Source organism: Palaemon carinicauda, chromosome 13 (assembly GCF_036898095.1).
Source record: "Palaemon carinicauda isolate YSFRI2023 chromosome 13, ASM3689809v2, whole genome shotgun sequence".
Classification (NCBI taxonomy): domain Eukaryota; kingdom Metazoa; phylum Arthropoda; class Malacostraca; order Decapoda; family Palaemonidae; genus Palaemon; species Palaemon carinicauda.
In genome coordinates, this window is record NC_090737.1 from 119,307,251 (window position 1) to 119,322,504 (window position 15,254).

At 40.0% G+C, this 15,254-nt stretch overlaps 1 protein-coding gene across 1 annotated transcript in view; it reads right to left on the minus strand.

Moving 5' to 3' along the window:
- Window positions 1-4,555: 4,555 nt before the first annotated feature.
- Window positions 4,556-15,254, minus strand: part of Usp5 (ubiquitin specific protease 5) — a 100,643-nt gene continuing 89,944 nt past the window's right edge. Inside the window, exon 15 of the mRNA XM_068385738.1 lies at window positions 4,556-7,119. Coding sequence (XP_068241839.1) covers window positions 6,942-7,119 — 178 coding nt within the window. The 3' untranslated portion in view covers window positions 4,556-6,941. The remainder of the gene's footprint in view (window positions 7,120-15,254) is intronic.

Sequence of the window (15,254 nt, forward strand, 5' to 3'; positions counted from 1 at the left end):
AGTGGGTAACTCACCACCAATGGCGTGCCTTTTCGTTCATCATCATTAGGGGGTTGGGATCTTTTCTTCATAACCATGATAAGCTACTAAATTCATTCAGGATCCCCCCTCCTATATTGATCCTATCTGGAAGAAACACTTGATATTGTACTTTTTCAAATTTCTATAGTTTGTATGTGATAGATTGATCTTAATGTTGTTACTGTTCTTAAAATATTTTATTTTAATTGTTAATTACTTCTCCTGAGTTTCCCTATTTTCTTTCCTCTCTGGGCTATTTTCCCTTTGCGGCACCATTGGGCTTATAGCATTCTGCTTTTCCAACTAGGGTTGTAGCTTAGCAAGTAATATTGATAATTTTATTTACAGTATGAAGTTCATTTTTCCAGTGTGTACATTTTGTTTATGGAGTAAATATGGTGTAGGCCTATTGGTAAATTCTCTCATGGGCTGGATCGAATTTATAGAATTTTGGCCAAATGTCCAAGTGTTTAGGCCAGGGAGGTTGGATAGCAAATTGTAAGAAAGGAAATGGGGACATTGGTCAAGTAGAAGGCTGAAAAGTTGCCGCATCTACTGGCTGAAGAGAGACCACAAAAATTCTGAACTGATACCTTGTGCCCCTCATGTTCACCTACAGTGCTCAGTCTCTTATAAGTTATTTCTATTACATTTATTTCTTTCTCTTGAACTTGGGGCATCATCTATTCACTCTTAGATATATGTAATCTATAAGAATTATTTGATTGAATTTATGGAAGTTGGGGTATATAACACAGCAGGATCTTGTGAGGCCATTGAATGTCCAAGCGCAACTGTGAAAAACTCTCCAATTACACTATGAAATAAAAGAGGTTGGAGAGCAAGATGGAAGAAGGAATGATGGAATCTGAGAAATGTAGAGGATATAAAGTAATTGTAGCTATGGTCCAAAAGAACGCTACCAAGGCCTTCAAATGTTGCCTACTGTGCACCATATGTACTACCCCTACAGGGTTAAGAATCAATGGGGCAACTAGCTTTCTGATATAGCTGCAGTTAGACATATTTTCTCTGTATGAAACAATCTTACTGTTTCAATTTTATACTCATGGATGGACATCACATTTGGAGATTGCACTATAGCAGCATTCCTTTTTGACAGTAAATTATGTTCTCAGATCTTTACCTTATATCATTAGTTCAAATTTCAAGTCAGATCTATAAAAAAAATAGAATTTTAATAAAATTTGCTACATCTCTACTTTGTCCCTGAAGCCAACTCAACATTGCTGTTATACAAAAAATAAATATTTCCAGTGATTCTCCTTTAAATAGTCCACTTGATTCAGTTTTGATGTTGAAACTAATCTCCTATCCTCCTGACTTAATTAGTCAGTGGGAAGGAGAGTGGGCATGTATACAATCATCAGGTGAGCATAGAACTAAGTTTTATCATCAAAATTCAATTTATGTTTACAAACCTCCTGTAATGTTAATGTTGCAGAATCGAACTCTGAAGGAGATGGGTTAAGATGGAAAAGAGATAGGAAATTTAAAGTCCAAAAGAAAATGCTCATTTGTACATTAGACTCACCTCAGTGTAGTGCTGTCTCGTTACTAAACTGTTAAAAGCTAAAATTTTAAATACCTCTCAGACTAATAAAATTCATCCATTAATAAAAATAAAAGAATTTCTTTTATCAAAACAGTCGCTACTATGGTAACTAAACCCCAGCAAGTTTATAAGAGAATAAGGATTCTTCAAGATAATGTTTAGCAAATACTAATTTGGTAAACTCTGATCTGCAGCTAAAACTTTCTAAAAACAAATTACTACCACAATTCTAATATCTAACTTGCATATCTCTCCTCTGAGTTGTAAGCAACTCCTTGTGACCCTCTATTACCAATCTTTTAACCAGAAATATTAAGTACAGTATTTTGACTAAGGAAAATTTGACAATCTAATCCTGCAAGGTCAATTAATACATAATAGGCATAATCAGCCAAAGAAATTGACTCTGATATAATTGTAATTACTTTTACCAAAATCAGGGATTTGAAAAAACTGTGGTAAATTTTTGTCTTAAAATTATTCTTACAAAGCAGGGAAATGCAATACGATCCTCTTATGTTCTCCAAACCCTATACAAGATATAGCTCTTACTTTCAATTTTAGTAGGTGGCTCCATATGTATACAGCCAAGATAAAGTTTCTTACAGAATTTATTTTGGTAGGCTGGAGGAAAATTTTTTCTCAGAATAATGTACGGTATATTCACCTTGTTAATTTATCAATTCAAATCTCAACAAATCCAAATTAAGATCAGGCAAAAATACTGTATATCAAACTGTCATTCCTGTTTGTTTACTTTTAATGGAAAAATTGTCCTGAGGATGGTAAAGAGACTCGTTTTGACATGAAAATGACCGTACTAGCACTCACACAAACATCAATTAATAAAAATTTCTGATGAGGTGGTGGCCGAACCTATAAGCAGACCTTCCAGGCTAATGCAAGTCATCATAAATATGGACCAAATGATATGCCACCCCATAAAATGAGAAATGAGTGGTTCCTACTTGCATCTACTGTACTATGAACCGGGCTCAATGTCATTTGAAACAAGTCTTAACCGAAAGATTACTAGTTTATAAAAAAATGTTTAGAAAAATTTTCTTCTACACTGTATTACCAAAACCATAAAATATTCAATGCCACTATTATAGCTAATAAATGGTTAATGATGAAAGCCTAACTACTATCCCAACTTCATCTTTGGACACTACTTCAATTATTGGAGTTTTCAGCTCCGTACTCTATAACCAATTATCTGTCGGAAATAGTGAAGGATAAGTAGAAAAAATTTATTCAGTCTTTCTAGATTCCCCTTAACTAAATGCAAAGAAAAATAAGTAAATAAGTGAATTACTTATGCATCATGATGTACAGCAGCCACCTTAGTAACTGCAAAACTTTCAAAGCTGAAAAGTTACTACTTCTCTCAAATAGAAAAAAAAAACTTTAACAAACAAGTGGACTACTTTCCTACATACATAGCAGTTCTAGAAGACATCCCTAATTAACAGCTAGATTAACTAAACCACAATAGAAATACTCTAAACATCGCTGAGAGATTCCAAATATAGTAACCACTATCAATATTTGGTGCTGAGCATCTTGAAAAACCTAACACAGTTTTCATCTTTAGTTCTGGGCTACTTATTTTAAGAAACTGGACTGGGAGGATATGTTACTTTAGGTAAACACCAGTAAAATAGAAAATCTATGGTTTCCAAATTCTCTTTACAAGGAGTTTCTACAGGGGTGTAAAAAAATATTCATCGAGTATCTCGCAACGAAGAGTACAAAATTAAGTTGACTTTAGCTACCAGATATCACCTTTGGTGGACAAAAGAAAAAAAAAAAGTTTAGATTTTTGAGTTGGCATTGATATTGAGACAGTTTTCAGGACAAAGCAAAATGAACATCAGTTTTTTAACTGATTTCCATTTCCATCGATTGATACTACACTAGATTTAATTTTCTATGCGTAAAAAGCCAATAATTTCCCTCACTCAACTATGTATGCTGACCAAATTCTTAATGTAAGGAGGCATTCAATCTAAATGTTCTTCATTATCATTACAAGCGAAGCTACAACCCTAGATGGAAAAGCATGATACTGTAAACCCAAGGACTCCAACAGGGATAATAGCCCAGGAATGAAAGGAAATAAGGAAACGGATAGAATAGCGTGCCTGAGTGTACGTACAGTACCTTCAAGCAAGAGAACTCTAACCCCAGACAGAGGCTATGGCACTACCTAAGACTAGAGAACAATGGTTTGATTTTGTTGTGTCCTTCTCCTAGAAGAGCTTCTTACTATAGCTAGAGTGTCCAGAGAAAACACAAAATTGGGTCATTATTTTGAGATCAGCCATGACGGGATATCAAAGGGCTAAAAGGAAGCTATATAAATCTGAATAACAATTCAAATTTCTGTTTTTCAATGGTCCAACCAGTTCATTCTCGGAGTATTTTAGCTAAGATTCCATATACTGTACAGAGGAGCATTCTTTAGACCTAAAAGTAATTTTGTCCGTAAGGAAAAATCTTTGTGTCAGATTCCATAAACATCCAGTATTCAGGCTGATGAAATATCGGAAAAAACTTCAATTAAACAAAGTAAAATTTCTTAAACATAAACTTTTAAGATCTATCATCTTCTCCAAACATTTCTTTCAATACAGTAGTTGTTCAAGGAATTTACTCCACACAAATCTGCATGCATAAGAACTTTCAACATGTAAGTTAATTGTCTAAAATGATCAATCCATATTTATCAACTGAACTTGCATTATAGCAATTTTTCACGTTTCAGTATTGTGCTCCATTAATCTATTTAAAACAGAACAAAAGTCTTAGGAATGATACAAAACAAAAATGAGGAAATATGTCGGTATATTGTCAACATTTTGCTTTCCATTCCTGAATGGTACCTAGTACAGTACAGTCCAGAGGATCATGGCCTACAGTATTTCACTTTTCAGGGCTGCTGAAAAAGATCAGTGTCTTGCAAAGAGAGATTTTACTCAAACATGAAAAAGACCAACACCTCAGGTACAAAAGCATTTGTTATACTGTGATAACATTTTTCCACAAACACTGCTCTGTTGAGGTATTTCATAGAGAGCTGTTCTATTTAACGTTCATAATTATCAACAACATTCCTTGACCTGTTAAGCGTTCCCCACGATCTAATCGGTACCGCCTTCAACGGGATATTACGCTCATGACTTTAAACGCCTGTCTTAAGTCGTCAGATCCATAATAATAGGTTTACTCGTTTGGTAAGTGTAAGAACACTAATTGGCAACACTCTCAGCATATGTAAGCTGTAAATGGAAACTTATATGCTGTCTGGCAACTTCTTCTGGAGGTCGCTTGACGTTAGAAAAATGGTTTCCTTTCAGTGCGTCTGTGTAGATAAGGTGATTTATTTTATTTCTTTCACAACGAGCTGCCTAAAGAGGAGGTGTATTTCTTTAGATGAAATAAATGAATTACTAGATAAGAAGTCTGATAGTGATAACTAAAGAATAATAATACATAAATGTATGTTTTCCATTCAGTATTATGTAGCCTTTTGAAATAAAATAATTGTAATATTAATTGTTTTTTATTCCACTATTTAATTAATATTCCTACATTTAACTATAAATACAAATTATAAGCATGAAAATTAATATCAACTTTGAAAAACTATCATTAGTGAAATGACCGTTAACTGCAAAAAAGCATGAAGGTACGTTAGCAGCGAGGTGTTCTGGGGTGGGGGGACGCTTAACAGGTTAAGAGAACTAAAAATTTGATATTGGTAATTATTTTAGCTAGGAAAAAAAAATTATGCCACTTGCATACCAATTCACAGAATACTATTATGAACTCAGGTACATTCCACTTTGGATTGGTGTATGGTACATCACACTTCAACTGTTGTCAATACAAGTGATAGAAAAACATTTTTTCATGAGTGAACTCTGTACTTTATAAAATCCATTGCTGTGCAAGGGTTAGTACACTTGTATATTCTAATCGTCCCATCAAAATCCAACACAAACCAACACAGCAGATATATTTCATAATTTTCTAACATGACCCAAGTTACTACTCATGGACAGACTATAGTGCTCAATTATCTAAAAATTTGAGGAAACGTTTTTAAGGATTTAAACATGTAGCATGAGTAAATTTGGCTGGAAACTATCAAAATTAGCAGCTTGCTAAATTAGATTAAGATGAAGTGACATGTCTACCAGATCACTCATGTCACCTGTATCTTGGCTAATAAATTCTGGATTATTATTAATATTATTAGTAAGTTTATTGTGATGAGAGTTGCACTTCGAGACTCTTACATGGATTGCCTGAAGGATTCTGGAAATGCTCTTAGTCTTAAAAATACTGTAGATTAATTAGCAATTGTATGAGTATTAACCCCAAAAACAAATGTTAACTGGCAATAATGTTATGTACAAGGCTTCAAGACTATAAATATGCTCAAGTTTTAAAAAGACACTCTAAAAAGCCTTATAAAATAATACCAAACTACTTCATTGCACTATATCAACTATGTTATTGGCCACTTAGGCTGGAGTCATAAATACACTCTAACAATAAATCACGGCAAAGTGAATTATAGGCTTGATTCAAACCCATGTCACCATTTAACCAAGAATCAAATTCTCAGCATAGAGTCACATTAATCTATTCAAGAAAATTGGCATTTAACAAACAGTGATTCCTAAATATTCCCCGCTTTCTAAAGACATCCTACTCCAAAAAAAGAAAAGTAGCATGTCACTATTAAACAAAATACACAATTAAAAATTTTCTGGACAAACATTTTTGGAGTCCAGAGATTAGATATTACATTAGTTGCATAATAATACATTACAGAAAATATAAGGCCTCTTCGTCAACATATGAGTGATCTAATTGCATAAGTCGTCTGGTAATATGTTACAAGAAACCCATGAGAGGCAAACCCTTAACAAAACAAGAAGAAAAACAAAAAAAATTACGATGGTCCCAAAGCTCCTAATTCCTAAGAGATACGCTGAAAAAAGAAAAGAAATCCTCTGTTGTGATTCTATGCAGTATTCATCCCTGCAGAGAGATTCAAATGGTAAAACATGGGAATATGAGCCTGACTGACTATTGCATCTCTAGTTATCTGCTAAAAGTGTCTTAATTCCCTTTCTGCTCAAGATTATCCCGTTACACTAAAAGATCACAGGCAACAAGTAATGATCGTGAGTTCCACACATTCTCTCGTGCTGCGAATTTGCTCGAAATGTTCCACAGTCCCGCAGCTGCATTTTGATTTATAAAAGTCATTAAATAAGAATTTCTACATCACACTGTTCTTTAGAAAGGAGGCATCAGCTGAGCACTAATTTGATACTCTTTTGTATAGATATATATAACCTAGATCTAGAGGTGGGGTGACAGATTTTGAGACCTTGTTATCATTGAAAATGGTCCATTCACCATCCTTCTTTATGTGACACACATAATGGCCGACGAAAATAGATGTTCCCATGTGACTGATGAATGCAGTAAGTTCATACCTGAAATTGGAAAGAAATGGATATATAACATTAACATTGTTTAATTAACTCTTTGTACAGTTTTGGTAGGCTTTATTGATAGCTATAGAAATTCTCCTTGATAAAAGGAATTTTAATAGTAATAAAATTTGTTATTTCTATTCTCACCCGATGTTCATAGTGCTTCTTCTTCATAATTTTTTTTAAAAAGAATTAGAAATACAAAATCTGGGTAATTTTATTTCTATATGTATTATCTTATCAATGTATAAGAGACAGTTTCAATTGTAACTATTTTTCATATGAAAGTTTTTGATCTTCAAAAGTGACTTTATAGATTACAGGCAATAAAATTTCCTCTAGTTTCATATTTGAAAGATAAAAATTGGTCAATATTGGAAAAAGTAGGTGCAATTTTTCTACGAAAATTTCAAGATTTTAAAATAAGGGCTTCAGAATTTTTTTCGTGATTGACGGAATACACTTTAGTATGCATATGCTGTCCTTATTAACAGAACACCACAGGATTCGCAATGCATGCTTGCTTACCAGAATGCATGAAATATCATATGAGGTTGAGCTCAAGATATATAGAAGAAAGACAAAGATAATGAGAATGGAATATGCAATGGAAGATGAAATATCATTGGAAGGAGAAGGGATTAATGAGGTAGAATCATTTAAATATTTAGGAACTGACATAGGGTTTTAGAATTAGAGTACAATGAAAGATTGCAAAAACCATATCTTAAAATGGCTAGGTTAAATAAAATTTGGAAATCAAATCGCCTGAAATTACATATAAAATTCAAGCTATAATGTATATCGGTTTAGTGAGACCAGTGTTACTGTATGGACATGAATCATGGTATAACAATGAAAAAATATAGACAGATTTTGTAGATTTGAGAACAAATGGCAGAACAAGATTAGAAATGAAACTATAAGAGATTACTCGAGTGCCATATGTGGATGAGATCATGTTGAGAGGTAGACGAAGATAGTTTGGGCATCTCTTTGCACTGTCAAGAGAGCACCTGGGCTTCACAAGGCACTAGAAGAGGAATATAAAGTGTGAAGTAGATGATGAATGGAGAAATGTTATTTTCATTAGTAAAATAAATTTTTGAATATACTTACCCGATAATCATGTAGCTGTCAACTCCGTTGCCCGACAGAATTCTACGGGAGGGATACGCCAGCTATCACTATACTAGAAGGGGGTGTACTCACCAGCGCCACCTGTGGCCAGGTACTGCAGTACTTCTTGTTGACACCACCTCAATTTTTCCTCGGTCCACTGGTTCTCTATGGGGAGGAAGGGTGGGTCAATTAAATCATGATTATCGGGTAAGTATATTCAAAAATTTATTTTACTAATGAAAATAACATTTTTCAATATTAAACTTACCCGATAATCATGTAGCTGATTCACACCCAGGGGGGTGGGTGAAAACCAGTGTACATGACTAAAGGATAGCTAAGTATCCCGTATTTCATATAATCAGTTATTTCAGAATAACAATGAAATAATAAGTACCTGGTAAGGAAGTCGACTTGAACCGTTACTCTGCCTTTATTAAGTTCGTCTTCCTTACTGAGCGCAGCGTTCCTCTTAGGAGGCTGAATCAACTCTAAGGTGCTAAAGTATACAGGGCTGCAACCCATACTAAAGGACCTCTACACAACCTCTAACCCAGGCGCTTCTCAAGAATGAATTGACCACCCGCCAAATCAAAAAAGAATGCGGAAGGCTTCTTAGCCTACCGTAACAACCCAAAAAACAACAAGAAAAGCATTCAAGAGAAAGGTTAAAAAAGGTTATGGGATTAAGGGAATGTAGTGGCTGAGCCCTCATCTACTACTGCACTCGCTGCTACGAATGGTCCCAGGGTGTAGCAGTTCTCGTAAAGAGACTGGACATCTTTAAGATAAAATGATGCAAACACTGACTTGCTCCTCCAATAAGTTGCATCCATAATGCTCTGCAGAGAACGGTTCTTATTAAAGGCCATCGAAGTGGCTACGGCTCTCACTTCGTGGGTCCTTACCTTCAGCAAAGCAAGGTCTTCATCCTTCATGTGAGAATGGGCTTCTCTAATCAGAAGCCTTATATAATACGAAACTCCGTTTTTGGACATGGGCATCGAAGGTTTCTTGATTGCACACCATAAGGCTTCTGACTGTCCTCGTATAGGTTTTGACCTATTAAGATAATATTTCAGAGCTCTGACAGGGCAAAGAACTCTTTCTAGCTCGTTACCTACCATGTTGGAAAGGCTAGGAATTTCAAACGATCTAGGCCAAGGACGTGAAGGAAGTTCATTCTTAGCTAAAAATCCGAGCTGTAAAGAACATGTTGCAGATTTGGATGTGAACCCAATGTTCTTGCTGAAGGCATGAACCTCACTGACTCTTTTAGCTGTTGCAAGGCAGACGAGGAAAAGAGTCTTGAGGGTAAGGTCCTTGAAGGAAGCTGACTGGAGAGGTTCGAACCTAGGAGACATAAGGAACCTTAAGACTACGTCTAGATTCCAGCCTGGAGTGGGTAAACGACGTTCTTTAGAAGTCTCAAAAGACTTAAGGATGTCTTGAAGGTCCTTGTTGGAAGAAAGGTCCAAACCTCTGGCGGAGAACTGAAGCCAACATACTTCTGTACCCTTTAATCGTAGGAGCCGAAAGGGATCTCTCATTCCTTAGATGTAATAGGAAGTCAGCTATTTGGGTTACAGAGGTATTGGTAGAGGAAACTGCATTGGCTCTACACCAGCTTCGGAAGACTTCCCACTTGGATTGGTAGACTCTACGAGTGGATACCCTCCTTGCTCTGGCAATCGCACTGGCTGCCTCCTTCGAAAAGCCTCTAGCTCTAGCGAATCTTTCGACAGTCTGAAGGCAGTCAGACGAAGAGCGTGGAGGTTTGGGTGCACCTTGTCTACGTGAGGTTGACGTAGAAGGTCCACTCTTAGAGGGAGAGTCCTGGGGACGTCGACCAGCCATTGTAGTACCTCTGTGAACCATTCTCTTGCAGGCCAAAGGGGAGCAACCAGCGTCAGCCGTGTCCCTTCGTGCGAGACGAACTTCTGAATGACTCTGTTGATGATCTTGAACGGTGGGAATGCGTAAAGGTCGAGATGGGACCAATTCAGCAGAAAAGCATCCACATGAACTGCTGCTGGGTCTGGAACTGGGGAACAGTACAAAGGAAGCCTCTTGGTCATGGAGGTGGCAAACAGATCTATCGTAGGCTGACCCCACAAGGTCCAAAGTCTGTTGCACACGCTCTTGTGAAGGGTCCATTCCGTGGGGATGACTTGATCTTTTCTGCTTAGGCGATCTGCTGAGACGTTCATGTTGCCCTGAATGAACCTCGTTACTAGAGTGAGGTTTAGACTTCTTGACCAAATGAGGGGGTCCCTTGCTATCTCGTACAGGTTCCTCGAATGGGTCCCTCCCTGCTTGGAGATGTAAGCCAAGGCTGTGGTGTTGTCGGAGTTCACCTCCACCACCTTGCCTAGCAGGAGGGACTTGAAGTTCATTAGGGCCATATGAACTGCCAGTAGCTCCTTGCAGTTGATGTGGAGCGTTTCCTGTTCCCTGTTCCACGTTCCCGAGCATTCCTGTCCGTTCAAGGTCGCGCCCCAGCCCGAGTCTGATGCATCCGAGAAGAGATGAAGATTGGGGGTCTGAATCGCTAACGATAGGCCCTCCTTGAGAAGGAGGTTGGTCTTCCACCACAAGAGAGTGGTCTTCATCTCTTTGGTGACAGGGATAGAGACTGCTTCGAGCGTCAAATCCTTGTCCCAATGAGCTGCTAGATGGAATTGGAGAGGACGGAGGTGGAGTCTCCCTAACTCGACGAACAGGGCTAACGATGACAGGGTCCCTGTGAGACTCATCCACTGTCTCACCGAGCAACTGTTCCTCTTCAGCATGCTCAGGATGCAATCTAGGGCTTGGCTTATCCTTGGGGCCGATGGAAAAGCCCGAAAATCCTGACTCCGAATCTCCATTCCCAGGTAAACTATGGATTGGGAGGGAATGAGCTGGGACTTTTCTAAGTTGACTAACAGACCCAGTTCCTTGATCAAGTCCAAAGTCCAGTTGAGACTCTCCAGACAGCGACGACTCGTGGAGGCTCTCAACAGCCAGTCGTCTAAATAAAGGGAGGCTCTGATGTCCGATAAGTGGAGGAATTTTGCAATATTCCTCATCAGATGCGTAAACACCATAGGAGCTGTGCTTAGGCCAAAACACAGGGCTTGGAATTGGTACACAACCTTTCCAAAAACGAATCTCAGGAAAGGTTGGGAGTCTGGATGAATAGGAACGTGAAAGTAAGCGTCTTTCAGATCCAACGAGACCATCCAGTCCTCCTGCCTGACCGCTGCTAGGACCGACTTCGTCGTCTCCATAGTGAACGTCTGCTTGGTGACATAAGCATTGAGCGCGCTGACGTCCAGCACCGGTCTCCAACCTCCTGTCTTCTTGGCCACCAGAAAGAGACGGTTGTAGAAGCCCGGGGATTGATGGTCCCGGACTATAACCACTGCCTTCTTCTGTAACAGGAGCGACACCTCCTGGTGCAACGCTAGCCTCTTGTCCTTTTCCTTGTAGTTGGGAGAGAGGTTGATGGGAGAAGTGGTCAGAGGGGGTTTGCGGCAGAATGGTATCCTGTAACCCTCCCTTAGCCACCTGACAGACTGGGCGTCTGCACCTCTCCTTTCCCAAGCTTGCCAGAAGGTCTTGAGTCTGGCTCCTACTGCTGTCTGGAGAGGAGGAGAGTCAGTGTTTGCCTTTTGAAGTCTTGGGACCTTTCCTAGACCTGCTCCTGGAAGAGTCTGGACGGGAGCTTCCTCGGCTGGGGGCTCTGCCACGAAAGGGCGGAATAAACCTTGTAGCAGGAGTATCAGCCACTGGGGTGCGGTAAGTCCTGGGAACTGAGGGAGTAACCTTAGTCTTACGAGCTGAAGAGGCCACAAGATCATGAGTGTCCTTCTGAATCAGGGCCGCAGACAAATCCTTGATAAGCTCTTCGGGAAACAAGAACTTAGAAAGCGGAGCAAAAAGGAGTTGAGACCTTTGACAAGGTGTGATGCTGGAAGAAAGAAAGGTGCAAAGTTGCTCCCTTTTCTTAAGAACTCCTGACACAAACATTGAAGCAAGCTCGCCAGACCCATCCCGAATTGCTTTATCCATGCAGGACATTAAAAGCATGGCTGAGTCCTTGTCCGCAGGGGAGGTCTTCTTGCTCAAGGCCCCCAGGCACCAGTCTAGAAAATTAAAAATCTCAAAGGCACGAAATACACCCTTTAAGAAGTGGTCTAAATCGGAAAAGGTCCAGCAAACCTTAGAGCGCCTCATTGCTGATCTACGAGGAGAGTCGACCAAACTTGAGAAGTCAGCCTGGGCAGAGGCAGGGACTCCCAAGCCTGGTTCCTCTCCTGTGGCATACCATACGCCCGCCTTAGAAGTGAGCTTAGTAGGTGGGAACATAAAGGAAGTCTTCCCTAGTTGCTGTTTGGACTGCAACCACTCCCCTAATATTCTTAAAGCTCTCTTAGAGGACCTAGCAAAGACGAGCTTAGTATAAGTTGACTTAACAGGTTGCATGCCCAGCGAAAACTCAGATGGAGGAGAGAGGGGGGTAGCAGAAACAAAATGGTCCGGGTATACCTCTCTGAAAAGAGCCAGGACCTTACGAAAGTCAATGGGTAGAGGAGAAGACTTGGGTTCTTCCACGTCTGATGAGGGATCCAGGTGCGCAGCTTCCTCCTCAGAAACCTCATCACCAGAGTGTAGCGAAGTGAGAGGTAATGTAACACCGGTATGCTGAACAGCAGAATCTGAACAAGCGGGTGCATAAACACTTGTGGTTTCATCCTCAAGTCTCTGTTGCTGAGTTAAAACCTGAGGTTCAGGCTGCAAAGACTGGTCAAGAAGAGTAGAGGAAGGTAGGCGCATGGGTTGAGGTGGCTGACTCCTAGCATGAGTTTCTTGTCTCAAGAGTTGCGCTTGCTGTAAGGGTTGCGGATGCGCAGTAGCAGGTTCCTGAGGAACGAGTTGAGGTTCCTGAGGTGTGAGCTGCGAGAGTTGAGGTAGCGGCTGCGCAGAACGCAGTTCCTGTCTCGCGAGTTGAGGTTCCTGAGGTGCTAGCCTAAGAAGTTGAGGCTCTCGCCTTGAGGAGGGTTGTCGTACCTCAAGAGGTTGTTGCCTCGCTGGTTTAACCGCAAGAGGAAGCGGAGGAAGTAAGGCATAAGACTCCTGCTCCCATTGCTGAGGTTGCCTTAAGGAAGGCGGAGGTTGCTGCACACCGCTGGTAACTGGCAACTCAGAACGCGGTAAGGTAGCCTGAGGAACCTCAACTTCGTACGCCTGGCAGACTGGACTGCGGTGAGGCGGAGCCCTCGCAGGAGGAGGTGTAACCTTCTCAGCCTGAAACTCACGCATTAAGACCGCAAGCTGTGACTGCATGGACTGCAGCAAAGTCATCTTGGGGTCAACAGACGCTAAGGTCTGCTGAGGCAAAGCCTTAACAGAAGATGAGGTCTGTTGCGGCATCACCTTACCTCTCTTAGGAGGTGTGCAGTCACCTGATGACTGCGGAGAGTCAGAGCTAATCCAATGACTGCAACCAGGTTGTAGAACTCTTGAGGTCTGGACTTTGCGTTTGAGAGGTCTTGAGACCTGAGTCCAGCGTTTTCTCCCCGACATTTCTTCTGCAGACGAGTAAAAGACGGGCTCAATCGTCTGCGGGTGGGAGTGACGGTCTCTGTAAGACACGCCCGCAACCACCGAGGATACTTCTGTGCGCCGATCAAGGCCTGCCGAACCCTTTTGCCCTTCGACATTGCTTCTCCCCTGGGCTTGGGAGCTTGCAAGAGGTCCCGGACTGGGAGGACGACTGGCACGCATAGAAGTACCCTCACGCACAACACTGACACTGACACTAGCACTTGGCACCGCACTGACACTAGCACTTGGCACAGCACTGGCACTATCACCTCCCACTGCACTTTTGACCTTAAGTTCTTTGACTTCTGCCATAAGAGACTTATGGTCACTAACCACCGATTCCACTTTGTCACCTAAAGCCTGAATGGCACGCAAAACATCGGACATATCAGGTTGAGCACAAATAGTAGGTTCGGGGGTAGCCACTACAGGGGGAGGAAAAGGTTGAGGATCATGAGGTGAGGAAAAAAGCGAAGAGCGAGAAGAACTCCTCCTAACTCTCTCTCTCTCTAACTTGGTTGAATATTTAAGGAATCGAACAAATTCAAGTTCCGAAAGTCCGGCGCATTCCTCACATCGATCTTCCAACTGACAGGGTCTTTCCCTACAGTCAGAACAAGCGGTGTGAGGATCAACCGAGGCCTTCGGAATACGCCTATTACAAGACCTACATCGTCTATGGGGTGGGGCTTGTGAAAGGTCAGACATCTTGAATCAAAGAGCTAGTCAAGGGGGATTCCAAATCAAGCAAAAAGATCGTTAACCATTAATCAAAACTAAATAAAAGCTATCTAAGCTAATAGAGAAGTTTCCAGTATAGCGAAAGCCGAAATCTTAGTGAAATACTTCACCAAAAGCCGTGAACAATACTCCAAAATTATAAGCGTATCCCAGAACGTCTTGCCGGAAGCACGACAGAGGAAAAATTGAGGTGGTGTCAACAAGAAGTACTGCAGTACCTGGCCACAGGTGGCGCTGGTGAGTACACCCCCTTCTAGTATAGTGATAGCTGGCGTATCCCTCCCGTAGAATTCTGTCGGGCAACGGAGTTGACAGCTACATGATTATCGGGTAAGTTTAATATTGAAAAACATTGATTTGAAAGCTCAAGATAAGACGACATGGCTAGCATAATCTATTGTCTGTAACTTATTTTTTTGCAAATTTTATGCTTCTGGCCTATTTAGCTGTCATATCTGAAATTTCATGCATCTTTCAGCACAATCATGACATAAAAATTGTATATATATATATATATATATATATATATATATATATATATATATATATATATATATATATATATATATATATATATATATATATATATATATATATATATATATATATATATATATATATATATATATATATATATATATATATATTTTATGAATGCCATATTGAATAAAAGAAAACAT